The following is a 24,719-nucleotide window of genomic DNA, read 5'->3' as shown; positions in this document are numbered from 1 at the left end:
CGGTTGCTATTGTGAGAGGACCTGCAGCGTCAACGGGGTGGTCTACCGAGAAGACGAGGGCTGGACAGATGGCTGCAGGAACTGCACCTGCACGGTGAGCCCTTCGCATGTTGACCAGTCTATTGTGTTTGTATCCATACCCAACACATGCGTTGGGGAGTTTTAATTAAGTGCCAGTGTGTTCATTCTCGTTTGGAATGATGCGCCTGTCATCGTGTGTGTTGATGACCAAGCAAGGGCGTCGCTTACTGAAAGGATGTGTGTGAGTTTCTTAAACCTGTGTCGGATGTTTCATTTTATTTGTCTCTTGACACAAGTGAGTTGAAAATGCAGCGCATTACCTGTCTACAACCAGCAGAGGCGCTGTCTATTCAATCTCAAGCCAATGATGGGCGAGAGCAGCGATCCCCGACTCCCACGTCGCGGACCGGCACAAGTCCGTGGGTCATTTGGTACCGGTCCGCACAAAAAGAATAACATTAAGTCAGTTCTATTTCTTGTGGAATCTGAAAGATATTTTATTTTTTGTGGAGTTTGCGCCTCGTGTTTGAGTGGGCTTTCTGTGAGTACTCCGGCTTTTCCTACATTGCCCCAAAAATGCTTGTTAGTTTCAATACTGGCTCTAAATTGTCCATCGGTGTAAATGTGAGCCTGACTGCGTGTTTTGCCAAATGTGTCCTGCAATGCGCTGGCAGCCAGTCAAAGGTGTGCTCTGCGTCTCTCGTCCCAAAATCAGCCGGAAAAGGCTCCGGGACTCCTACGACTCGAATGAGGATGCGCACGATAGAAACCGGATGGATGGACAAACATTCATAAACAGCTTGTGTGCTTTGCTCCCCCGCTCATCAAGTGTGGTGGACGGGTTGGGGGCGAGCAGTATTGTCTTGTCTTTTATTGTATTTTGTTATCATTACCACATTTTATTCACATGCGGTTGCCTTAGCTACCCCGGCATCGATGCTGTATTACAAAACTCCACATCGCTTGCCAGATTACGCGCATCAACAGCGGCACTTAATACCGCTCCAACCTTCTCGGGGGTCTACTTTGCGCTGCGGCAAGTGTGAATAATTGGCAAAAAAGAGAATTATAAGCAGTTGGCGATGTGGCGCTTGTAGCACATCAGCCAACATTTCACCCCCTGTCACTCTTCTCAGCTTCAGATGATGAAACTAAATCACTGAGCTCCTGAGTTGCCTTAGCCTGCATACTCCAAACGAGGAAATCACACATCTCTACACGCCGCTCACCTAATTGCTCCTGACAGACGTAATCATCATCAGGGGTTTGTTTCGTCCGTTCTGCCAATGGAATTGCTTCGTACCCCGGGAACGGTCGCGTCGGTCGACAATTAAGGAATTAGCCGGGATTTGTTTACCCGTCGCGCCGCAATTAGCAGTGACCTTTTCAAATGCAAAGGTCGAGCAAGAAGATGTTATCAATTATGGGAAGCGGGTTCATAGATGTTGCTGTCGCGGGGTCTTCAGCCGTAGAGGCGAGGCTAATTACAGGCTCGGTCAAAACTGGAGATATTATTGAATGAAATTATATATGCGGGTGACGCTTTGAATCTACTGTCAGCTAAAAAATGAGCTACTATATTAAATAATCGCTATACAGATTATTTATTAATAAAGTGGTGCCTTGAGGGGTCAAATTCAAATCAACATCACAAAGCAATTTACAAATCGAAAGCATCTTTATTTACTTAAGAGGACAGTGGACCCCCTCGGCAGAAAATCCGCCTGTTGAAATGCATTGTGGGGGAAAATAAGGAAAAGAAACCCCCCAAAATCAGATAAAATTTCATTAGGTGCCATGAAAACCAGGCGTGCAAGGGTAAAAAAAAGTGTCCACCATAATGCTTTTTTAGCATCACTGATCTTCACAATGAGAAAGAAGTTTAATTTTGAAAATTAAGTGCCTCCGCCTTTGCTTTTGTCAAAAATGCCTCTCTCATCACATGATACGGGGAAAAAGTAACCCAAACAACCAAATGTATAGTGTGTGGGGAGCTTCTTCAAAAAGAGAAAAAAAACTAATAAAAAGAGAATGAAAGGTTGTTCAGAGCGGCCCGTTCAAGGAAAACCAGTGCGAGGCTCTCACTCATTAACCTAAGGTTAATTAACAAAAGCAGTGGTTCTTAACCTGGGTTCGATCGAAGCCCAGGGGTTCGGTGAATCAGTCTCAGGAGTTCGACAGAGCCTCTGCCGTGGAGGTTAAGACACACCCAACTTAACATGTCAATTAGTTATGACACACCTGCTTGGCCATCACTGGCTGTTTCATTTTGTGCACAATTTAAAAAAAATACACTTCATACGAATTGTGTTTACTTTTTTTCAGTTTTTAATCAATGCATTTTTTTATGTCTTGACTTTGTCAATACTCAGTTTTATTTTTCACTCAAGAAGGGTTCTTCAATATTGACAAAATCTATGCCGTCTTGTGAATAGAGAAAATCCACATATAATTGATGCCCATCAAAGTGCATTGGGAAAATTGGGTTTAAAAAAAAAATGGTAAAAAATGTTCTCCTCAAATAATGCGTGGTCTTGTTTTTCTCCGGCAGAACGGCACGGTGCAATGCGAGGCCATCTCCTGCCCACCTCCTCAGTGCCCGGCGGGCACGCTGCCGGCCTATGTGAAGGGCGCCTGCTGCAAGGAGTGTCAACGTGAGTGGAGCACTCTTAACCCCAGCCACCCTGCCTCCCACACGCACACTATTGCACAGAACGTCGGCGCTACCACCGTTTAGATCTCACATATCTCGTCTTCGCCGTGGCCCGCTTGGTTATTCTTGAACGGGGCTCTGCTGTGTTGCTAAGCTACCTTGTAACATGGCAGCTCTGTCGTTGTGCATGCATATAGATATGTGTGTGTGTGTGTGTGTGTGTGTGTGTGTGTGTGTGTGTGTGTGTGTGTGTGTGTGTGTGTGTGCGTGCGTGCGTGCGTGCGTGTGTGTGTGTGTGTGAGATGTAGTTCATGAGTGGGCTTCAAAACACAGATGGTCATCAATCTCATGGATGCCAGCCACTCATTCATATTTATGTCCAAGCAAATGACGCACACTCATCCAACTTCTATGGCGCACTCTTCCGACTTCCATGACGCGTACTGTACCTCGCCGCTGGGTAAATAATTCTTTTTCGTCACATCGCTCCACAAAAGGTCCACTTTCCTTTTTTTTTTTTTTTGGTGAGGCGGTAGGGGCAATGAACTCTTTTTAGCCTCCTCCAAGCTCCCAATTCCCCGCTCAATGAAAATGAAATTATGAAGGACATTAGCTTCTCTCACCCTTAAGTTCTCCTTCCATTAACCGGAATGAAAGAGATGTCAAAGCAGTCAGGGGAACCTGTCTGTCTATAGAATATAATTTTGCTCAGGTACCCCGAATGGCGGCTTTTATTAGCTTTATCGATATGACCGGGGTATGATTAAAAAGGGATTGATTTGGAAAAAAAAAAAGTTTAAAAAAATACAGAGGAACCTTAAATGCTGCTAAAGTTGAAACTGAAACCATGAAAATGTCCACAAAACCCCCCAAAGAATTCAATGTCAGACATAGCGCCATTCAAGCTAGGGCCACCACAGCATGTAATGCTGCCAAACTGTGACTTCAAACGTGGTCTATTTGTACCCTTGCTAAAGGTTTTTACTTTGTATGATGGCATGAAGACCTTAGAACCGCTCATTTCAATTGACAATATTTGCTATGGGGAGAAATGTTTCATGATGTGAACTTGAAATCAATCCAACTAGCTTCACTGAGCAGATTGTATTTGGTTTCTAAGGTTCCACCATATAAAGCGATATTTATCGTCATAACAGATTTTTTTAAATGTGTGTCAACACAGGATGAGGAAACAATCGCAGCACGGTGCCACACGGCATCGGAGACAGACGTAAAATACAAAGAATAGAAGAAGTAACAGACAACGCTAGGCTAACTGTTGGATGATGCTAGCTAGCTACATTGTGGTTGCAAACTTTTCTCCTTGTCATTTTTTTTTTTTGAATAACTTTACACACTCGACTTACAATCAGTTGCTGTTTGATTTTTGTCTGACAACAACTTTAGCTTCGAGTTGCTTCCTAATTACTTCTTGCTACATTTGCTACATTTGATCGGCTCCGCTCAGCCGATCTCGGTTAAGATCACAGACAAAAAGCTTAAAGAGCTCGCGATAATCTTTTAAATTTGATCATGAGCCGGGAAAGGTGCTCAATTACTAGTTTGGATGTTTCTGTGTATGTCTCATATGCAAACCGATGCCATTTGAGAGCTTTCCAATCACACACTCCCACACACACGCCGCCGTTGGCCAGCCAGCTGACGCACGAGCAACAAACAATAGCCGGGGTGTAATTCCTTATCAGGAAGAAAGTATTAGTGCTGCACTGAATCGTGTGTGTACGCGCCCGAGTCCAAATCTACTGAGGTGTTACGCCTCTTTAAAAGCATACCAGGCGATTCTAATAACCACAACGCCCAATATGCTCGCTTATCTCAACAAGGTAGACAAACACGCGACTCATTACAAATGTCTTCTACAAAAGACACGGTTGGCTCGCTAAATGAAAGCTGTGCACGGAGGAGCTTGAATTTTTTTCCTATAAAGTATAACTTTGATGCTTTTTTTTCTGCAGGCATGGTCCACATAATTCAGGGAGTTTTAGGGCCACATTTTAATTTTACTACGGACGCTAATTTGTAAATCTGATACCAAAGGTAAGGACTCTCATGGTCCTTGTCCAGTTACCTGTTCGAATTATTTATTCTAACCCTTTCCTTTTTTCTCGCAGCATTACAAATGAGTGGCGATTGCTCTGAGACTGCAACGGAAGCTCAGCTTCCTGTAAAAGCCCCGCCCCCCACACTCCCAACGAGAAAAAAAAAATGACGAAACTGCTGTATGTACATTTAAATGCTAAATATGCGCTAGAATCCCTTCATCTTTTCTGCAGAATCAGCGACTTATCACAAGTCACTGACACGACATTCTTCCCTTTCATGCTCGCGCCGCCACGGCGCTTTCACACAGTCGGACGCTGAACGTGATTTGAATGACCAGCAGCCGCCCCTGCTCCAAACGTTATTCTCCTTACGTCACAAGAATACACGTGTAACATTTCAGCCGCAGTAACTTTATGACTTTATTCTTGCACGGCTTACTTGTTCGAACATAAATACTGAGCTTGAATTTGATTTTGGAAAAGATGAATTCACCTCAAGACATCAATCAGATTGTAACGGGTTCGTAAAGAAACGTGGTCTTGCGTGCAAACTATATGTTTTTTTTTTTCGACAGCTGTGTGCCTGTTTGGTGGAAGGGAGCTGGTGGAGGGCGATCAGAAGGCTGTGCGTGACTCATCGGGCAGGTGTCTGCTGTTTGAGTGCAAGGTATCTTAGTTCACTTTTATCTCCTCCGTCTTACTAAATATTATTTCATTGAATCTGCCTCTTGAGAGAATACAGTTAATCAACCTCCTCGTGGTTCGCTTTTTTTTTTTTTTTTAGATTTGCCGCAAAACTCAATTTGTGTATTTTTGTGCTCTTCCAGGTTGCCATAATTGGTGTCAAGGAAATACTGTTAAAGTGTTTTAGGATTTGAACTTCCTATATTAGTCCAAGGCAACATAAACATTTTTAGGAGGGCATCCAAAATTCACAAATCATTGCTATTCGCATGCAAGTGAGGAATCACTGTAATAACTGATTCCAATTGTTTGTTTGTTTGTTTTTTTTAAACTTATGAATGTCTGTTAAAAATTACATGAAATATTACAATTAAAAACATTTTGCAAGGGGGCGTCAATTACTCTTATATTTTTTGCTAGTAGGTCTGGGGCCCTAGTGGGGGGTTTACTGCACATCAAATCTGAGCACGCCAGCTTTCGAGACACTTGATCGGAATTGTATTGATCTCGCCTGCTCATCTTCGTCTTTTGTGTTTCAATGTAATTGGCACAGTCTGCTAATTGAGTTTACATTCAGAAGAAAAAGTCGGAATGCGTGTCGCTGTTCCCTACCTTTCAAAAATTGCATTCATCATGCACTATTTCAGAATGCTTGTCAAGCACGGCAGATGGAGTGGTTGTTTGCATTTTGGCGTTAATTAACTTCACTTCAATTTTTTTTTTTGCCGGGCGCTGTATAATCAATCACAAAAAAATGCGATTAGTGGCTTTTTGTTCGCTTAACTCAATCGTATCAACGAGTGACCCCCGCGCGGGCTACAAAGCTTCGTTAGAAGCGGCGGTTGCCGACAGCTGCCGGGCTCCCCTGCCCACACCTGGTCCATCTGTGGCTCGCGCTAAAAAGACTTTCCGTCCCCTGGCAGATCAAAGAAACAAGGATGAGGTGCACTGTCAGTCAGCCCGCTGCTGCAGGCGTCCCCTGACAGATGCTTGTCATGCCTCTCATCTCCTCCCTGCCTGCTGACTGCATGGCGGGATGCAAGCTTGAGCCGGGTGGCGGCAAGAATTTTTTTTTTGGTGCGACTTGGAAGACTTGAGCCAAGTTCTGCCCGGTCAAAACAAACGCTTTTATGTCCTTTTGACTAAAGCTAAGCAATTGACAACTGGGTAAATGGCTCGAAGGACCATTTTGGCCTTTTTCTCCACCGTCGTTTGAACGTGTGAAGTCTTAATAGGAAAGAAGAGAAAAATTGCTTGAATGTGAGACGTTGATCAGTTGATTACAAAATAGACGTGGTGGAAATTCAGAGGGACTTGCTTTTTAACTTTTCAGTTGCTCGGATTAATGGCACCGACATGCTTTTTTGGGGCTAGTGCCTTATGTTTTGCTCACGTCCTTCAAGACAACCCACTAAGCCAGGGGTGTCCAAACTATGGCCTTGGAGCCATTTGTAGCCCACCTTCCAAGTTTTAGTGGCCCTTGGCAGATGCTCAAATTCACAATTGACACAGCCCACGTCACTGGCCCGCTTACTTTTTACACGGGGTGGTAAGCAGGGGAAGAGAAGAAGAAATTCATTCTCATCAACCACTTCCTTGTTTTCCTCCAATAACATATTTGTAAAATAGGAACAACATTTCTTTGAAGGTAATAACATATTTCAGTGACAGTAGTGAATCGCTTGAACAGCGTTGGTGTGTTCCACTTACTGATCCTCGCCAAGGTCAGCTTAGGAGGGAATCCTCTTTTTTTGGTTCAGAATGTGAAGCTCAGTTGATTCTCCTGTCGCTCAGTGGAGAAGCGGAGATGTTCGAATGGGATACAGGCCCGCTTGCCTGCTTTTTTTTGAAGGGAAAAGAAAAAAAAAGACTCACACGCAGACTCACTCCTGTTGTGTCACCCACACTGGCCCTAAAATAGTCAATCTGTGGCTAACGCTAGCCGCTAACTTTCTCAGTCCCAGTGAAATAATCTATTTTACAGCTAACTCGTGCTAGCGTGTCAAATCCTGATTTACACTAGCAGCTAATGTTAGCAATAGCACTGAAATAAATCAGCCCCACGGGATGCATGGAATTTATAGCTTCCACAGTAATTTTGGTCAATTGGCCTTCAACAATTTCTTTGCTAGCATCAACACTCACATTCACGGACGAAGCTCGTTGACAAACCAGAAGCATGAAAATGATTTCAATGTACTGTCGTTCTCACCAAACACTTGATCACAGGAATAATTCATGTGGCTGATTCACGGCCGCATAATCAAGCATGATGTGAAACACTGAAAAAGAACTATTTCACATCCTCAGCAGAGGTTCACTTAAAACCACTATTGACCAGTGTGGTAATTGCTTCTGGAAAGGAGGGCGAGAGGGGAATAGAAAGAGGAAACGCATCGCATGAATAATTAGCTGCGTAATTACATCTAGGGCACACTGGGCAAACGAGGGGAAGTATCTCACGCGCTATTCTCTGCCCGCCACAGGACAGGACGATGCATCGAGTGGTCCCCAGTGAGCCGTGTCCCGAACTCCAGTGTCCCGAGTCTGAACAGATCACCTTGAGTGACAGATGCTGCAAAGTCTGTCGAGGTAAGTGAGGAGGAAGCCTCGTCCCCCATTTCTGTCGAAGCATCACAACAGGGATGTTAACACCAGCGCTGTTCATTAGTGTCAGAGCGCATATGTGCACGGATTTACATACATATTCATTCGACCAGTGCAACTTTTGTGGGATTTACTTTCGTCGTTTCTGTTCATTACTGTCGTCAACACATTCTCCAGCATGGCAATTAAGCCAATCAAATGGTTTATTTGGAGCGGCTTTGTGATTGGAGTGAGTGGGTGGCAAGCCTTTGAAGGTGAGGAAGAGAGTTCAGGGTGATATTCTGTAGCGTGGATAACGCTTTCTTGTATTAAGACAACATTAAAGTAAAAAAGGAGTTACAGCTGTTAAGTTTTTTTTCCCCCCCGAGGCTTTTACATGCTCATTTCTTTCTGTTCATTGTGGTGAAAAAAAATCCTGTAGTAGGTGTTGGCTCAAGAGCGCCCCCGCGTGAAATAAATAAATACATAAATAAATCATCCCTTGACGCCATTTTCACTATAGAACATAACATTTGGTCAGCATGTCGATCATGAGTAGACCAACACACAAGTCTCAAGAAAGAATGGCCAGAAAGGCAATCTCCAGGGATCCTTCTTAAGCCCACCACACATTGAACAACACGGCGGAAACCGACTGAACTTTCGAGCAATGTGCTGAGTTCGGCAAATAGTTTTCATGAGAGGCTGACCATTGTCCACTGATAGCGGTGTTCAAGAGCGTCACAGTATTGGAGACGTTTTTGTGATGCAGCATTTGTAAATTTAGCTATTCCGGCTTTTCTTTACCACCCATTTTCCCCCGAAAGCGCCTACTTATTCACATTTTCTTTATTTGACCCTATCCCCTGCTTCTCCAGGTCTTTTTTTTCCATAGCTTTCATAATGAGCGTCAATTATTCACTGATTTTCGTGGCAGATTTTCGGGCCTGGTGCACTGCACGTGTTGCCGCGGGGCTCACCAAACGTTTTGAAAGTGAGTGCTCCTTGTGCTTACGGATACTGATTAATGGGAAGGGTTGCAAGTTTGATCGCTGGCTTGGAGCGAATTTATCCTGCATATTTTGCCCAATTACTGCCAAATTTGAACCAAATGAACTGGACAGAAGGATGAGGCGAAAAATCTTTTTTGACATTTCTGAGCGCGGCATGGCATACTTACCATTTTCCTGCTTTGCTGCATTTAAAGAACATATGATATAAAAAGGCAAGAATTACTTAAAAAAAACATTGCTGGTTTGTTGACCTTTTCATCTGATCCTCATTTTTTGCCATCTACGTTTGCTTTCCTGATAGCATAAATCTTCGAAAGCATCAAGCGTCAGGGGTAGCCAGTCTCCCGCCGAAAGCAGCATTAAAAAAAAAAATGTCACTAACATGAAACAAATCAATGGCAGCTGGCAAAATAGGAAACCATTCTAATATTTGCAGTCATCCAATGTGGCCGGTGATCTCATTCCGTACTCGGATGAAGTACCCCGCCTGTTATCGATTATGTCTTCTTCCTGTCTGTGCCTCCTGCAGGTCATGACTTCTGCTCAGAGGGCCACGCGTGCGCAGAGCACTCCGACTGCGTCAACCTCGAGGCCGGAGACTGCTGTGTTTGCAAGGATGGGTTCCGACCCCTGCGAGATGATAACGCCTACTGTGAAGGTAGGGCCTCTCAGATTATTTCTGACAATGGCGCTTTTGCTAAAATACATCCCTGACACATAGATGGATCAGCACTGACACTTTCCTACAGGCACTCAGTTGAATTTGAGGACACATTTTGTGATTTATTTATTTATTTATTTTTTAAGAAAAATGACATGGATGTTTTTGATCATCTCTGAAGCATCTGATGTGTGATATGAAAAAAAAAAAACATACCCCGTAGAGCTATAGAGCTCTGGACGTCACGTGACTATGTACTCATGAAGCAAAACGCAAATTCTCTTCTACCGTATTCATGTGTGGTGTTAGCTATGCTAATGCGGCTACTCCAGCGAGCTATGTGCTCTTGTTTATACAATAAAATACATCTTTATTGCTTGGGATGTTTGTGTAGGACTATTAATTTAGAGCCAGGTTTACAGGAACAATGTTACTTCTTATTGTGGTCCTCGACGGTGGTACGAATTTGCTCTGTGATTGGGCATTATTTTCCTTGTGTCACTTTGCTATGGTGGATCTTTCTGTCTACTTCTGTCTGAAAGGGCATTTTTCCGAAAACGGTATATTTCTCTGGGGAGTCTTGACAGCATTGCAAATGCGCAAAAACTCATTTGAGGGGGTCCGGAGGGGCACGGCTAGGTTTGCCTCTCAAGAAACTAAAGAAGAAGGTCTATCAGCAATAAAAATATATCAGAAGACGGCTAATGTCAGTTGCTGCAACAAAGTTGTTGTTTTCTCTCATTTGAAATAAATGTTTGATCGTGAACAATGGGGGGGGGACAATTAAAACACAGCAAAAAAAAAATAAAAGGGTCAACTCTCACGAATGCCCCCGAATTTGCGCATGTATCGCGTAATCCTTTTGAGATGGGAGACGGTAATCCTCTCATTATCTGTGCCCACAACACGCGCCGAGCGCTTCACAGACAGAATTTGAGAGGTCGGCCTTTGTCCTCTCATTTCGTTGATTAATTTGTGATTTAGCGCCCGCATGCTGCAGCTTTGTGTTTGTATGTGTCAGGCCTCTCTCTGCTGGGGCAAAGCATCCAGCATCAGCGACGGCCAGATGTCTCTTGCACACAACAACCCGATGCTCTGCCCTTCATGGACTTTTTTTTTTTCCAAATGAAATGCCAAAACCCCTGGTTTAGTGTTTTTTGTTTTTTTTTTTTACTAAAAAAAAACAAAAATCCAAACATGCATTATTATTGTACTAAACTGTGTTTCTTACCCGCCCCCATTTCGATGGATCCTTGCCAGTTACGCCATTAAAAAGTCATGAGTGTTCGAGTATCTGCAATGCCGTTTCATCTGGATATGTAGTAAACATCATGTCATAATGGCAAAATCTTGCTTTTCTGCGATCCTTGAGAAAATGTGAACTTGACAAGCGCCCTCGTGTTGATCTTCCTCCTCACGTTGTGTACACGGGGAGACATTTAGGCGCAAAACACAATAGGTGTGAAAAAGCTCCCACATGTCGAGATAATGACGGAGTCTCCGGGAAAATCGGCCTAATTGGAAACATTATCTGGCGGCGAATTAATGAGGGTTGATGTAGTGGGGTTGAATGTTGTCATTGAGCACCAAACAATGGCCCCGTTTACTGTTACGCAGGAGGTGAAACGTCAGTCAGCCATTCCGCTCAAGTGATGTACTGCGATCGGGAACAAGGAAAGGTGAACCTTGATGCTATTATTGTTCTGGTACTTTCCTCAGCTGTTATCAAACACGCACGTATTGTCCTGACTTTTCATACAACGCATGAAAGGTTATGATGTGAAAATAACTTTTCCCAGAAAGTTTTGCCTCAAGGTACTTTTTTTATTTCTTTTTTTTTTCTTTTTACTTTCTCGCCCCTCTGATCCAGCAAGAGCCAGGAAAGGCTTTTATATATGATGCAATACTGTCTAGGTATTACACGTTGAATTGCGTTTAACCCTGCTGGCTTGGTTCAAGTCGGTCACAGTGTCAGTATTTTACAGCTAATTTGGGGGACTGAAATATGATGCCGCGTAATGTACCGTAATCCACATTTGAGGCTCATTTATGATCGGTGTCTGTCCGTGCGTCTGTCGCGTTGCGATGAATGTTCAGAAGTTAATCCGGTACTGGATTCTGCACTGAATCAAGTTTTTAAATTTGGGTAGCGCACAGACGATTGGTTATTAACGCACATCACAGTTCTGCGGTTTAGGTTTTCTATGGAACGGTAATTTCTTACGCTTACTCACTAAAAATCCATAGGTTGCACCATGAAGGCCATCCGGCGTGAAAACTGTGCCAAACAAATCATGCGAGTGACTCAGTTGCAGTGGCAACTGGAATAAATGAAAGTGACATCAAACTAGCACTAAACTCCAGCAGGCGTTCACATCAAGGAGTTTGGGTGTTTTCATCAGTGGTGTATTGACAGATCCTGTTTTCCAGAAACTTGCCATGGATAGCCTAAATTTTACTTTGGAGGCGGATTGCCATACAGCTTCTGAAAATGCCATTCACCAGCAGTCAGGGACAAAAATGTTATCTGTTCAATGTCATGACTATGCCGTCGCCGTTTTTGTTCCATGGCAGCTCTCATCCTCCTTTTTTTTTTTTCTATTTGAAAAATTACGTATTTGTAAATAAATAAGATTTGACACCGCAATCATTAAAGCGCCACTTTAATCTCTTGGAATGACTACGCGCTGTACTCTGATTGATCTACACCAGCACAGTAAACTCATAACTACAGCCGGGAGTGGCTGGAGGGATCTGATCGGTTGTCACAAGGGACCGGCTTGACGAGAACACGTGGAAACAAAAAACGAGCAACACACAAGACATGAAAAAAGGCACGCCGGGAAAACATGAAAGAAAACTCAATCCAATCAATATGAAGTCAACACAACACAGATCATGTCAGAAAAGATTCATGACTGACGAAATGGATAACATGAACAATGGCAAAGAGAGGAGAATGGGGAGGAGAAGAGGTGATTGTTTGGAAGGGCAAACCGCCATTTTCACACTTTCGATGCATCCTTTCATGAATTCGACACATTTCTTGTCTTCTTTATCAAAGGAGAACTTGGCACTTTGTTGGCCCCACGGTGGCTTACAAAACAGCGGCACTGGGAAAAAAAATACATTCAAAAACCTTTTGAATGCGCCTGCGACACTCACTCAACAAGAAAACACTCAATGCATGAAGTTTTGAGTGGGATCTCGATTCCAAGTGCCTAATCCCAGCTGACTTTGAGCGAGGGGCGGGGTACACCCTGAACTGCTCGTCAGCCAATCACAGCGCACATATCGACGGACAACCATTCACAGTCAATGTTCACGCCAACGGACGATTTAGAGCCGGGGTGCCCAAGTCCCGCCCTCTCGTTTTAAATGTCTACCTTTCTCCAACGCACCTGATTCAAATGATCATCTCATCCTGATCATTTCAATCTGGTGTAGTGGAGGAGGGAGACGTCTCAAACAGGCAGGTTCGGGACTCTCGAGGGCCAGACTTGGGCCTGCTGGCAGATCTGGAGAGGGGGGGGCCCTGGCCCACCATGAAATATGCTTGGACGACCCAGGTGCCAGCCCTGTTATTTACTTTTGTGTAATTTCAATTTTTTTTTTCTGGGAATTTCCTTTCCACATTTTCCCCCGTTCGCCGAAGTGAACATGAAATGAATGATCAGCGTTTTGTGAAGTTTTTGGTTGTGTAAAGACAAAAACAAAAACGATTTTTTTGTCTTGCAGACCCCCTGAAGTAGCCTTGGTCACACCAGGATAAAAGTTTAGCCACTGCTTGGGCACTCCTGATTTAGTCTTCAATGAACCTAAAATGCATGTTTTTGGCCGGGTTTAAGATCGGAGCCACGAATCTCAGAACTGTCGTGCAGACATACAAACCTCTAGACCAGGGGTCCCCAACCCCTGAGCCGCGGACCGGTACCGGTCCGTGAGTCATTTGGTACCGGGCCGCACAGAAAGAATAAATAACTTACATTACTTCCGTTCTATTCATTTCGGAATCTGCAAGACGTTTCCGTCACTCTTGACGGAGGTCAAGGCGCGCTTCTCGGTCACGCGATAGGTTACCGCTGAAATGAAACCCGGGAGCTAGCAAAATGAGTAAAATGATTCATGTTTATGATTATGTTTCAAAAATACCATTATTGTGTTGTATTTATCTTGCAAACCTTCAAGGCCGGTCCCTGAAAATATTGTCTGACATTAAACCGGTCCGTGGGGCAAAAAAGGTTGGGGACCGCTGCACTAGACCACTATGTTGCCCATGAAAGTAATAATGTGACCTGAAACATTGCTTATCCAATGAATCAAGGTTTTATGAAAGGGAATCATTCGTTTTTCCTTCTTTTCCTCTTGGAAAAACGTCACACATAGAAGGTGTGACTGCATTTTCTTCCCTTTTAACTTCCCGTCGGTGTAATGGCGAGTTTTCCCAATCTCTTTGTGGCCTTTAATTGGTCCCTCGCCCCGCTGACAACATCGAGAAACTCGGCTGCTGGCGGCTCGGTTACTGTTTGTTTTTATCTCTCGTTAAACCTGCGCCGTTCTAGCTTTGCGGCAGGCCTTTGTTGTCCCGACCCATCCCATTACCGGAGTGAGACCGGCGCCTCCAACATCAACACTTCAGAGCCACACGATTCATCTCGAGAGGCGGCTGAGTCTCGCTCTGAAATAGGCTGCCGGGGTTCGCCGTGATTGTTTGCGTCAGACCCGGTAAAAAAAAAACAAAAAAACCTGCAAAATGACTCACATTTGCTACTGCACTTCTTTCGCAAACAATTTCTTTCTCAGCAAGTCATTTGCGATATGATTGCGATCTGTTTTGTGTCTCATCTAGAATAACTTTGCCAAAATATCCTGTCGACTGCGGGGCGATGTTTGCACTCACGGACTTGCTAAAATGCTCATTGAAATTCTCTCCTCTCTCCTTTTTGGATGACTTTCCATACCGCCGAGAGACGAGATTTGGAGTTGGACTTATCGAACACAAAAAGGAGATGATGAAACAGAGGCTCCCCCCGCGCTCACAATATTGAATAAAACACAGAGACAGACGCTCGCTCTTTAAAACATTCCTAGGTCAGAGATGAGCTCAAAATAGCCCGTGACATCACTTATGTGTAAATTTTTCATCGAAGCAGCAGTGGGCAAAACTCAAGGGGATGCGAGCACGGGCTCGGAGAATGTAAGTGTGCGCGCGTGTGTCCGTTTCCATGCGTTCAACAGAAATGGAGCATGTTTCTTTGCGCCATCCAGTTCTCAGTGTGGCTCGTCATGGTTAAGTGACACCATTTTTTTGTTTGTTTGTTTGTTTGTCTGTCCTATAAATGACAGGGTTTTGAATTATTTGTGGATGATTCAGTACATGCATTAAAAACGGCAGACAATTACGTAAAAAATAGAACTGCTTATGCCAGTGTATGTCTGTTTATCACAAAGTTCAAAGTAACTAAATAGGCGCGTGAACCTTGCAATCCACTTACATTCGTTTTAATATTCCTTTTGAGTGTGCACAAATGGAGAGCATTGCTTTTTTTTTTCTACGTTTGGAATGGGCAGCTTGGTGGTCGACTGGTTAGCGTGTCGACCTCACAGTGCAGAGGTCGTGGCTTCGATCCCAGCTCCGGCCTTCCCTGTGTGGAGTTTGCATGTTCTCCCTGTGCCTGCGTGGCTTTACTCCGGTTTCCTCCCACATTCCAAAAACATTCATCGCAGGCTGATTGAACACTCTAAATCAGGGCTGTCAAACTCATTTTTTGTCGCGGGCCACTTCGAAGTTACGACTTCCCTCGGAGGGCCGATGTAAAATCGTTATTTCTTTCCTATGACAATTTGACATTGTGGTACAGATTTCACCAATGATCATGAAAGTTGACACACATGATTTGCTCCCGCGGGCCACATAAAATGATGTGGCGGGCCGGATCTGGCCCCCGGGCCTTGACTTTGACATCTGCTCTAAATTGTCCTTAGTTGTGAGTGTGAGCGCGGATGGTTGTTCGTCTCTGTATGCCCTGCGATTGGGTGGCAACTGGTTCAGGGTGTCCCCCGCCTACTGCACAAAGACGGCTGGGATAGGCTCCAGCGCCCCCCGCGACCATTGTGAGGATAAAGCGGATCCAAAAAATGGATGGATGGATGTTTGGAATGTTTCTGCGAAGGGGCTCCGAAGAAACAACGCATTTCAGGTTAAACAAAAGAATATGGCCATCGGAATGGCAGAAATGTATTCACAATATTTCTTCCGCACATTCAAAATAAGGAAGACAAACACTTCACGCGGCTGTGCTGACCGGAAGATTGAAATTGGCACCGGGCCTGCCTCCGCAAGCCCCTGTGCCTGTTTTGGACAAGCGCATCTTCGACATAGAATTAGACAGAGAGGTGAGCGGAGAAGAAGTGACAGCCGGCGTGATTGTGTCTAAATGGAGCAATCAGTATCGTTCAACATATTGAGATAATACCATTATTCATCCCCGCACCGTTTAGCAGACTACCTGCCAAGAAAGGCAGTTGTTGTTTCCGAGTGTCCCATTTAAAAAGTTTATCGTCACGAAAAGAGAGAGTGTGAATTCATGTGAGTTATGTCAAGCATCGCGTGGCGTGACTGTTTCGTCGCTAGTATTAGTATTAGTTACTCTGGTTTTCACCGCGCGCTAAAGCTGGGACTTGACATCGTTAGTTATGCATCGAATTTTCGAATTATGTCCACGAAACTGGACTACAAAAAAAAAAAAAAGACCCCCATTGGAAAAATTGGGGACATTTTCCAAGTTGACGTCCCTGCCATATTTCTTTTCTTATTGCATTCTGATTCAAACCATTCCAACTTCAAAATGCTCAGCTCGTCCAGGACTAATTCAAAAGTATTTTCTACACGTTTCAATTCAGAACTAATTCAGCTCATTCAGGACATTTGTGACACTTTTGTATCCACCTTCCCCAAATTCCCGCTTTTTCAGCATTCCACATTTTCTTCCCAAATGAATGCAGCCGTGACAATCTTTACCTGATCCTTCCAAATTTCCCAACCTATTCGAAAAAAAAAAAAATCAAACCTTGGTTCGCGAGTGAACATAACTCATTAGAAACAGCCCATAAATTCCAATTGTCATCGATCACTTGTTCACGAAATGCTAAGGCATTCCAGTTAGATTTCAGGTCTTCAGCATTCGGAACTTTGCACTCAATGTAAAGCAAAAGCCATATCTATGTCTAAACGGGGCTATATATTAAAGCTTTGAATAATAATCTCCATGCCTCCCCCAATCCCCGCCCTACAGTTGAAAAGTCTCGGTGTCCTGGTTCAGTCCGTCATCAAACGTCTTCCAGAAATCGATAAAAAAAAAATGTTTTTCTCGAAAAATATGGCCTGGTCCTACTTGATACGTGACCCGCACTGATGTATGAAAATCATCGATGTGTGCCGGCGGGCGTCATATGTAAACATGCACCGATAAGATTGCCTGTGCTGTCTTTTGAATGTCAATAGGTGGTGGCAGGCTAATTGGCGCATACCCAAGAGCACGGCCAATTTCAAAACTCAATCACTGCCCAACGATAACGCACGCACACGCACGCACGCACATGCGTGAGCCTGCGCACACACAAGCAACTGTTGACATATTGGGAGCGTCCGGTTATGTTTGCCCACACTTCACCTGTGTGACCCTTCTGAAATGTCACCCAAACGAGATGTTCCAGATATTTATCAGACTGTACGTACGCCCCCACCCCCATTCCCACTCACACACTCACACGCATGCATACACACACACACTCGCCAATGTGTAAATAACAGTATCTGTCCACTGCAAATGCCACACAGGACAAGCTTAATTCACAAAGATTGCGCGGAACAAGACGGACGTGCCTTCAAATAAATTCAGGGGGCTTAACACGCCGATTTGTATGAATTCCACTCCATGGGAATTGTTTTAGAAGAAAACAATGTGTACTTTGTAGATAATTAACTCGTCAATCTGATTTTAATCTGGATTTACATTGTGTCCCGCATATCATGAGGAAATACATTATATTCTCCCCGTGTCGGACTCCGCAAGAAGTGCAGGTTGAAGAGAAAATGAATACATGTCACCTTGACAGAACCAAAATCCTGTCGTGTGATGACGACAGTGAAAGAAAGTACAGTGGAGCCTCGATAATCCATTTGGAATGCTACCAGAATCCATCCATCTATCCATTCATTCATTTTCTGAACCGCTTTATCCTCACAAGGGTCGCGGGGCGTGCTGGAGCCTATCCCAGCTGTCTTTGGGCAGTAGGCGGGGGACACCCTGAACCGGTTGCCAGCCAATCGCAGGGCACATGTAAATAAACAACTGTTCACACTCACATTCTAACCTTGGGACCATTTTGAGCGTTCAGTCAGCCTACCAAGCATGTTTTTGGAATGTGGGAGGAAACCGGAGTACCCAGAGAAAAGCCACACAGGCACGGGGAGAACATGCAAACTCCACACAGGAAGGCGGATTCGAACCCAGTACCTCTGCACTGTGAGGTCGACGTGCTAATCACTGGGCCACGGGGCCGCCCGCTACCAGAATCATGGTGTAAAATCAATTTGGATGTGAACAGCCGACGCTGACAAAAAGTTTTTGTTGGATTTTACTCCATTTTATTTTGTTAAGCGGTTGCACAAAATAAAATCATCGAAATCCAGGTAATATTTAGAAATCGACTAACCAGGTATTTCAAAAATGCATCTGGATCCACATGATTTTATTTTGTGCAGCCACTTGACAAAATAAATCAGAGTAAATTCAACACATCATTTATTTCAGTGTGCCTAACAAGATCGTCAAAATTTCTTTTTTTTTTTTTTGGTTGTGATCGTGTGAGATGATGCTATGGTACGTTTTAAAATGCAACGCATGTATTCTTACGCTTGGAAACACACACACACACACACACACACACACACACACACAAACACATCTCCTCTGCTTTTTTTTTTTTTTTTCTCATTGGATCCTTCCAAGTCACAGAGCACATTTGGTGCGTTTGATCACAGCGAGCCCGCGTTATTGAGACAATTTACAGCCCCGCGCACAGAATGCAGATTCCCAACTCGTTACTCCCGCACAGTCATCGTAATTGGCTCCTGCTTCGTCTCTGGCAAATTGGCAGTGAAGCTTTTTGCAATTTTGTGTGTGTATGTGTGTTTATTTTTTTTTTTAAACTTTTTGGGGCTTTTTGAACTTGTTCATTTGGGAGCCATTTTCCAAATTGGCCAAGAATGTTCATGATAAGGGTATGACTTGCGAAAATCACTTATTGTGCCTCACTCCTAAGCATCTCCGTTTGTCAGTTTTTAACACATCAGTATTTTCACTCAGACACTGAAACAGTGCTTACTACTAAATGTAACATGAAACAACAAAACAGTTATAAAAAAAAAAAAAAAAAAGAAAAAAAAGAACACTTCTTGCTTGTCATAAGAAGAAAACAAAACATGCCAAATCATTATTTTGATCGTATCCGAACAGAGATCTTGCATGGTGGTAGTTGCGCAACTTCGGGGGTGTTTAACTTCAGAGGGTTGACTTTATTTCAACTTTGAAGGACTGTTCTGCATCCATAGATGAATCATTGACAAGTGTCCGAATTACTTGTTTTGAGGGACTCTTATTATGCCGCTGGAGCAACTCTTTGTCTCCGTGCACCTTCACTTCGACGGCCGATAAGTGTGCGCTGGGAAACACCACACCATATGGCGGCAGGCCTGGTAGAAGGATTCCGACACTCGTTGACAACTTTGAGTGAGTTGCTATCGGTGAGCAATGCGAGAGGAGGCCTCGCTGGTGGAATTTCTTTGAGCGATATCCAAAGGCAATGGTAGCGTTATCTCCCTTCTGCCAGACCTTGCTGGAGTGCAGTATGGAGCACAAGATAGCGAGGGCGCTCTTTGCAAGCTACATGCCATGCAAATGAAGTCGGATAAAGCCCCTATTTATATCCTGTTGGGACAACTTTAATGAGCCCGAGGAGGGGGGAGGGGGGAGGAGTGAAAATGTCAGAACAATTATAATCTTCATTCTTTAACAACCTATTAAAAAACAGGAATTTTCCGGCATAAACTGCAAGTCGCCGTCCGTTAAGAACAGCGCGGTCAACAGATCCAGTGTCAAAGTTGATCCGTGAATTTGACAAACTGCATCAGTGGCGGCGAAATGGAGCCTGAAAGGCGACTGTGTGGAAGGTGATAGTGGAAAGCCGGGACAAGGGTAGGAAGTTGAGAGTCCTTCCTCTTATCTTGTTGTCCATCCATCCGTCCAGTTTCTTGACTCCTTATGCCATTCATGACAAAGCCAGCAACGACTCCTGTCTTGAAAAACTCTCAAAAAAATAAATCTGTTTTGATTCAAAAGATACGAGTGAACTAAATCCGACTGAACTGAATCGTTCCGCTTAAAAATGTATCGAGAGATGCATCAAATCGTCTTTTACCGGAAATGCCACTTTTACAATTTCCTACTGACAAGTTCATTCCTCTTGTAAAATGACATCACGAAACTCATTGCATCATACCCTCTTGGATTTCGCCACACCGGATCGGACCGAATCGTCATCCCACTGAATCAAACCGAATTGAATTGCTCCACATATATTATATTGGGATCCGTAATTGAAAACGTCTTTTATTGGAGAGATGCACACCTCCTTGTAAATCAAGCCACTGCCTTACGTCTTATCGAATTGCTGGCTGTTCCTGAGCCGACCGAGGCAGCGGATTGACCCCGATCTCTCCGATGAGCGGTAAAAGCTGCCTGTTGACTCCCGGCCAGCCTTCTCGGCTATCCACGTGACAAGCCAATCAAGAAAATGGAGTGGCCTAATGGAGAGACAGCGATTTGTTCGTGTGCCAATCTCCCTCCCCAATCATCTCACCGGCTAATATATTGTTTGAGCAAACCCAAAGGCTGTCACTGTATGCGGGATGGATGGCGTCGTAGAGTTTACAAGGCTCTAAATCAAGCTGCCGCCGGGCTCGGCCAATCAGAAGGAGGAGGAAGCTGTCACCTGGAGACCTCGGCTGAAGCTTACTGTCGCAGTTGAGGACAGCCCAGAGCGAATTTCTCTGTGACTTTGTCTTTTCAGTGACACACCAGAAGTCATTCCTTTTCCTAGCTTCAAACATTAAATCCACATCGCTTTTTCATCATTTTCTTCCTCTTTTACGTCTACCGAGTCTTTTTCATTCTTGGTCCTGAAAGACTCCGTTTTTTTGCCTTTCTCCGGGTCAATATCTCTTGCCTCCTTATCGCTTGATGAACAACTTTTTCACACTCAACGCATGTCCCCATAAGGGCTTTTGACTATAATCTGTGTGATTTAAAATCACCACAAGACAATACGAGCACAGTGTCACGTATGAGTTGCCTAACTGATGGACACCTGCAGCCCACCCTGAGTATCTCTGCAACACAGGACCTTACACTAAACATGAACCAGCTAAACACATTCCAGGCTGATTGAACACTCTAAATTGTCCCTAGCTGTTCGTGTGTCCGCGGGTGGTTGTTCGTCTCTGTGTGCCCAGCAATTGGCTGGCAACCGGTTCAGGGTGTCCCCCGCCTACTGCCCGAAGACGGCTCGGATAGGCTCCAGCACCTCCCGCGACCCTTGTGAGAATTAAGCGGATCAGAAAATGGGTGGTTGATTCGTTGCTTGGATCCAAATAGTTTCGTTTTCCCCTGCTCAAAAATGTTTATCCTGTTTGGTCTGCCGCTTCAAGTGTGCTTTGAGTTTTTGCCCCCCTGTGCAATTGCGTTTGACAGCCTGCTATCACCTCAACTTTTTATCAAAGCCACCGACAGCCAGGGTTTTGAATTGGTCAGTTGTTTTTTGTCAACCTTTAATCCGAGCATTTGGCCTTTTCTTTTGGGTAATCTTTTTTTTTCCCCGCCGTATTTTTCACAACTCGCCAACCGATTGACCTGAATCGTATCCCTCTGGTCTTGTGCTTTTTATCCCTCTCCTTACTTCCCGTCAAACCGCGTCAACCCTCGGCTTCGCTCAAGGCCAGTGACAAGCCTCTCGATTGGCCATTGACGGTGGTGCAATTTTCCTTGCGGACAATCTCTCTTATGTCTTCAGAGCTCAACTGTTTTATTCTCAACTTGTCTGTCTGGTCTTGCGGTTTTGCACTTTCCTCGACTTCCTGTCATTCTAAAACCTAACCGTCAATTTTCCTTGAGGCCGGTGACAGCATTCTCAATTGGCCATCGGTTTTCTTACCTGCCATGCTGAATCCGCAGTTGTGCCCTTTTTCTTTAGGACAATCAGTCTTGTGGTCTTGCCCTTCCTTGTTCCCCCGCCCCCAAAACACTTGAAGCACTCAACTTTCCGAGAGGCCACTGACACAGTTCCCAATTGATCAATCTTTTTTTTTGATTTATCTTTTTTCTTTTTCAGGTCAAAGCCACAATTTTTGTCCTTTTCAGACGAACAATCTCTCTTTATCTCTTACTTGCTAACTTTTTCACCCTCAACCCGTCTCTGCGCCAGTGACCGTTTTAAATTCATTCATTTATTTTATCATATCATTTATTTTATTTTACTTACATTTGCCTTCTTCTTCTGTGCCGTCTTTTTGGTTTTACTGCTTTATCTCTCTCACTGCGTAGACTTTTTCACTGTCAACGCTTTGGTTTTGTAATTTTGTCCTTCGCCTTGACTTCTTTTCATCCCCCAAACTCTTCAACTTCTCCAAAGGCCAGAAACAAAATTCTTAATTGGCCATTCATTTATTTTCCGTCTTATGATGTTAAGACCCCAGTTCTTCCTTCATTTTCGCACCGTTGTCTCTTACTTTTCTAACTCTCACTTGCCAACCTTTTTACCCTCAACTTTCCTCTCTGAGGTTGCAGTATTATCCTTCCCCATACTTCCTTTCCCTTCCCTCTCAAAACTCATCAACTTTTCTCCATGTCAGCGACAAGCGTTTTCAATTGGGCCTCCGTTGGCTTACCTTCCATTGTTCTTAAATCCAAGGTTTTGCTCTTTTTTTACGCTTAATTTTTTTTCCTTGCCACCTTATTCCCCTTGATCTGATCTCTCTGGTCTTGTGTTTTGCCCTTCCCCTTTTACCTCTTTTCAGCTCCAAACTTTTCTAAACCCTCAGCTTCCCTTGAGACCAGAGACAGCATTTGCCATTGCAAACATCCTTTTTCTTACCTTCTGTGTTAAATCCATGATTTCTTTCCGTTTCTTTGAGACGAGCTCTCGTACCTCTTTATCGCTCTCACTCGCCACCTTTTTTGCTCTCAAGTTGTCTCCCAGGTCTTGTGAGTGCCCCCCCAAATTCCTCCAGCCACCAGGTTTCCTCAAGGCCAGTGACAAGGTTCATTCAGCCTCCATTTTTTTTCATGATGGTGGCGTGCAGCTTTATAGGTGGAGACGTCGAGATCGTTTGTGGGATTCGATGGAACCGTGAAATGAGGACATTTGAATGGCACCGTTGCGTGCGGGTGCTCGGAGCTCTCGGTTTGTCCAAGGACACGCAAGCTGAGATGCCGCCAATGCAAATATATTGAAATTCAACTTCAAGTGGGAGACCAGCGAAAGCATCTGGCATGGAAGAAATTCAAGGTTGCGATGCCTTTGTGCGCCCAAGCAGATACCGAATCGAGGAATTGAAAGATTACAATTAGATTGCTAATGATTAGTAATAGCCGCGACTGTTGAGATTGACTCTCACAAGGTTTCCCCACTATTGACCCGCACAATCAACACGGCCAAGACCCTGGAGGCTAATACGGAGCTGTGTTTGTTTGTTCCATGGTGATTTTATTCTAATTGCATTCGCTTGCATCACACCATCGAGATTCATTTTTTTAGACCAATCCCGAGATTGAAGATTCTCCGTCTGATGCAAAAGCATTTTTAAAGCCCGGGAATAGCGGTTGCCTTAGCAACGGCTATTACATCCAAAAATGGATTTGTGAGAAGGCCAAACTAATAAATGGCATTCTTAAAGCCACATGAGCCACTTTATATGACATTCGACTCAAAAGAACACAATCACGGAGAGTGACCTTTGGTTTATGAACTGTTTCTTCCACACCTCCGAAGCAACCGCGACACTGTCTTGAGTTCCCTTAAATAGATTGCCGATTGAGTGGCGTGCCATAGTTACGTGATGAGGCGCAAACCTCTGCATTCCGTCCCTGGTCTGGCGTTCTTTCATTCATTCATTTTTTGTCTGTAGACAAATGGCTTATTTTTTTCTTGCCCCCAAATGGCTGCACAGGGTCCGAAAGGCGCATGAGTGCCAGGAACCACACAAGTAGGCCATCTTGTGAAGGAACAAGGCATTTTTTTCTTTTTTATTCTCAATAGGGTGGTCAACACTTCAAAAAGTCTATTTCCCGAAAAGACACCTTACGACTGCCAAGGGGTAGAGCAATTTCAATCCAAGCTGCTGAAAACATGATTGTGTTTCCATCTGTTCATAAATTGTCCTCATTATGGTCGCGGGTGAGCTGGAGCCTATTCCCGGCCGACTTTGGCAGAGGGATACACCCTGGACCGGTCTCCAGGCAATCACCGGCCACTCACATTCACCTTCACACCGATGGACAATTTCGAGTCTTTTAAAAGGCCTAAAATGCATCCTTTTGATGTGAAAGGAAAGTGGAGTACCTCGAGAAAGTATGCCAACTCCACACAAGAAGGCCGAGCCAAGATGGAAATCCACAACCTTAGAACGGAAGCAAACGTAATACCGACCAAGCTGCCCACGGTTGTGTTTCCTTTTAGTCAAAATCTTTAAACCAAGGGTCTCAAATGTACGTCCTGCGGGCCACAACTAATCCTTTCCGTGAGGATTGTTCTGCCTTTCGGGGAAGTTCGACTTATTACTCGCACATGCTTTTAAGTTGACACAAGCACCGTAGAACCTCAAGTGTTGGGACTCTTTTGAAAAACGTGTGTAGCTGACAGAGAAAGAAAGGTACAATTTCCGTCCAATCCAGCAGCAAGACACAAGCTCCGGATATTTC

The 24,719-nt window shown here is 44.3% G+C and overlaps 1 protein-coding gene across 1 annotated transcript in view; it reads left to right on the top strand.

Moving 5' to 3' along the window:
- The window catches only part of nell2a (neural EGFL like 2a), an 80,522-nt gene that overhangs the window by 20,426 nt on the left and 35,377 nt on the right, over positions 1-24,719 (top strand). Inside the window, exons 8-12 of the mRNA XM_019893406.1 lie at positions 1-94; positions 2,573-2,675; positions 5,313-5,404; positions 7,908-8,013; positions 9,550-9,678. The exon at positions 1-94 is cut by the window's left edge and continues 35 nt beyond it. Of these exons, the coding sequence (XP_019748965.1) occupies positions 1-94; positions 2,573-2,675; positions 5,313-5,404; positions 7,908-8,013; positions 9,550-9,678 (524 nt within the window). The remainder of the gene's footprint in view (positions 95-2,572; positions 2,676-5,312; positions 5,405-7,907; positions 8,014-9,549; positions 9,679-24,719) is intronic.

Source organism: Hippocampus comes, unplaced genomic scaffold (assembly GCF_001891065.2).
Source record: "Hippocampus comes isolate QL1 unplaced genomic scaffold, H_comes_QL1_v1.1 scaffold62, whole genome shotgun sequence".
In the NCBI taxonomy this organism is placed as follows: Eukaryota; Metazoa; Chordata; class Actinopteri; order Syngnathiformes; family Syngnathidae; genus Hippocampus; species Hippocampus comes.
The sequence above is the reverse complement of the archived record's forward strand: the minus strand, read 5'-3'. Positions and strand labels throughout refer to the sequence as shown.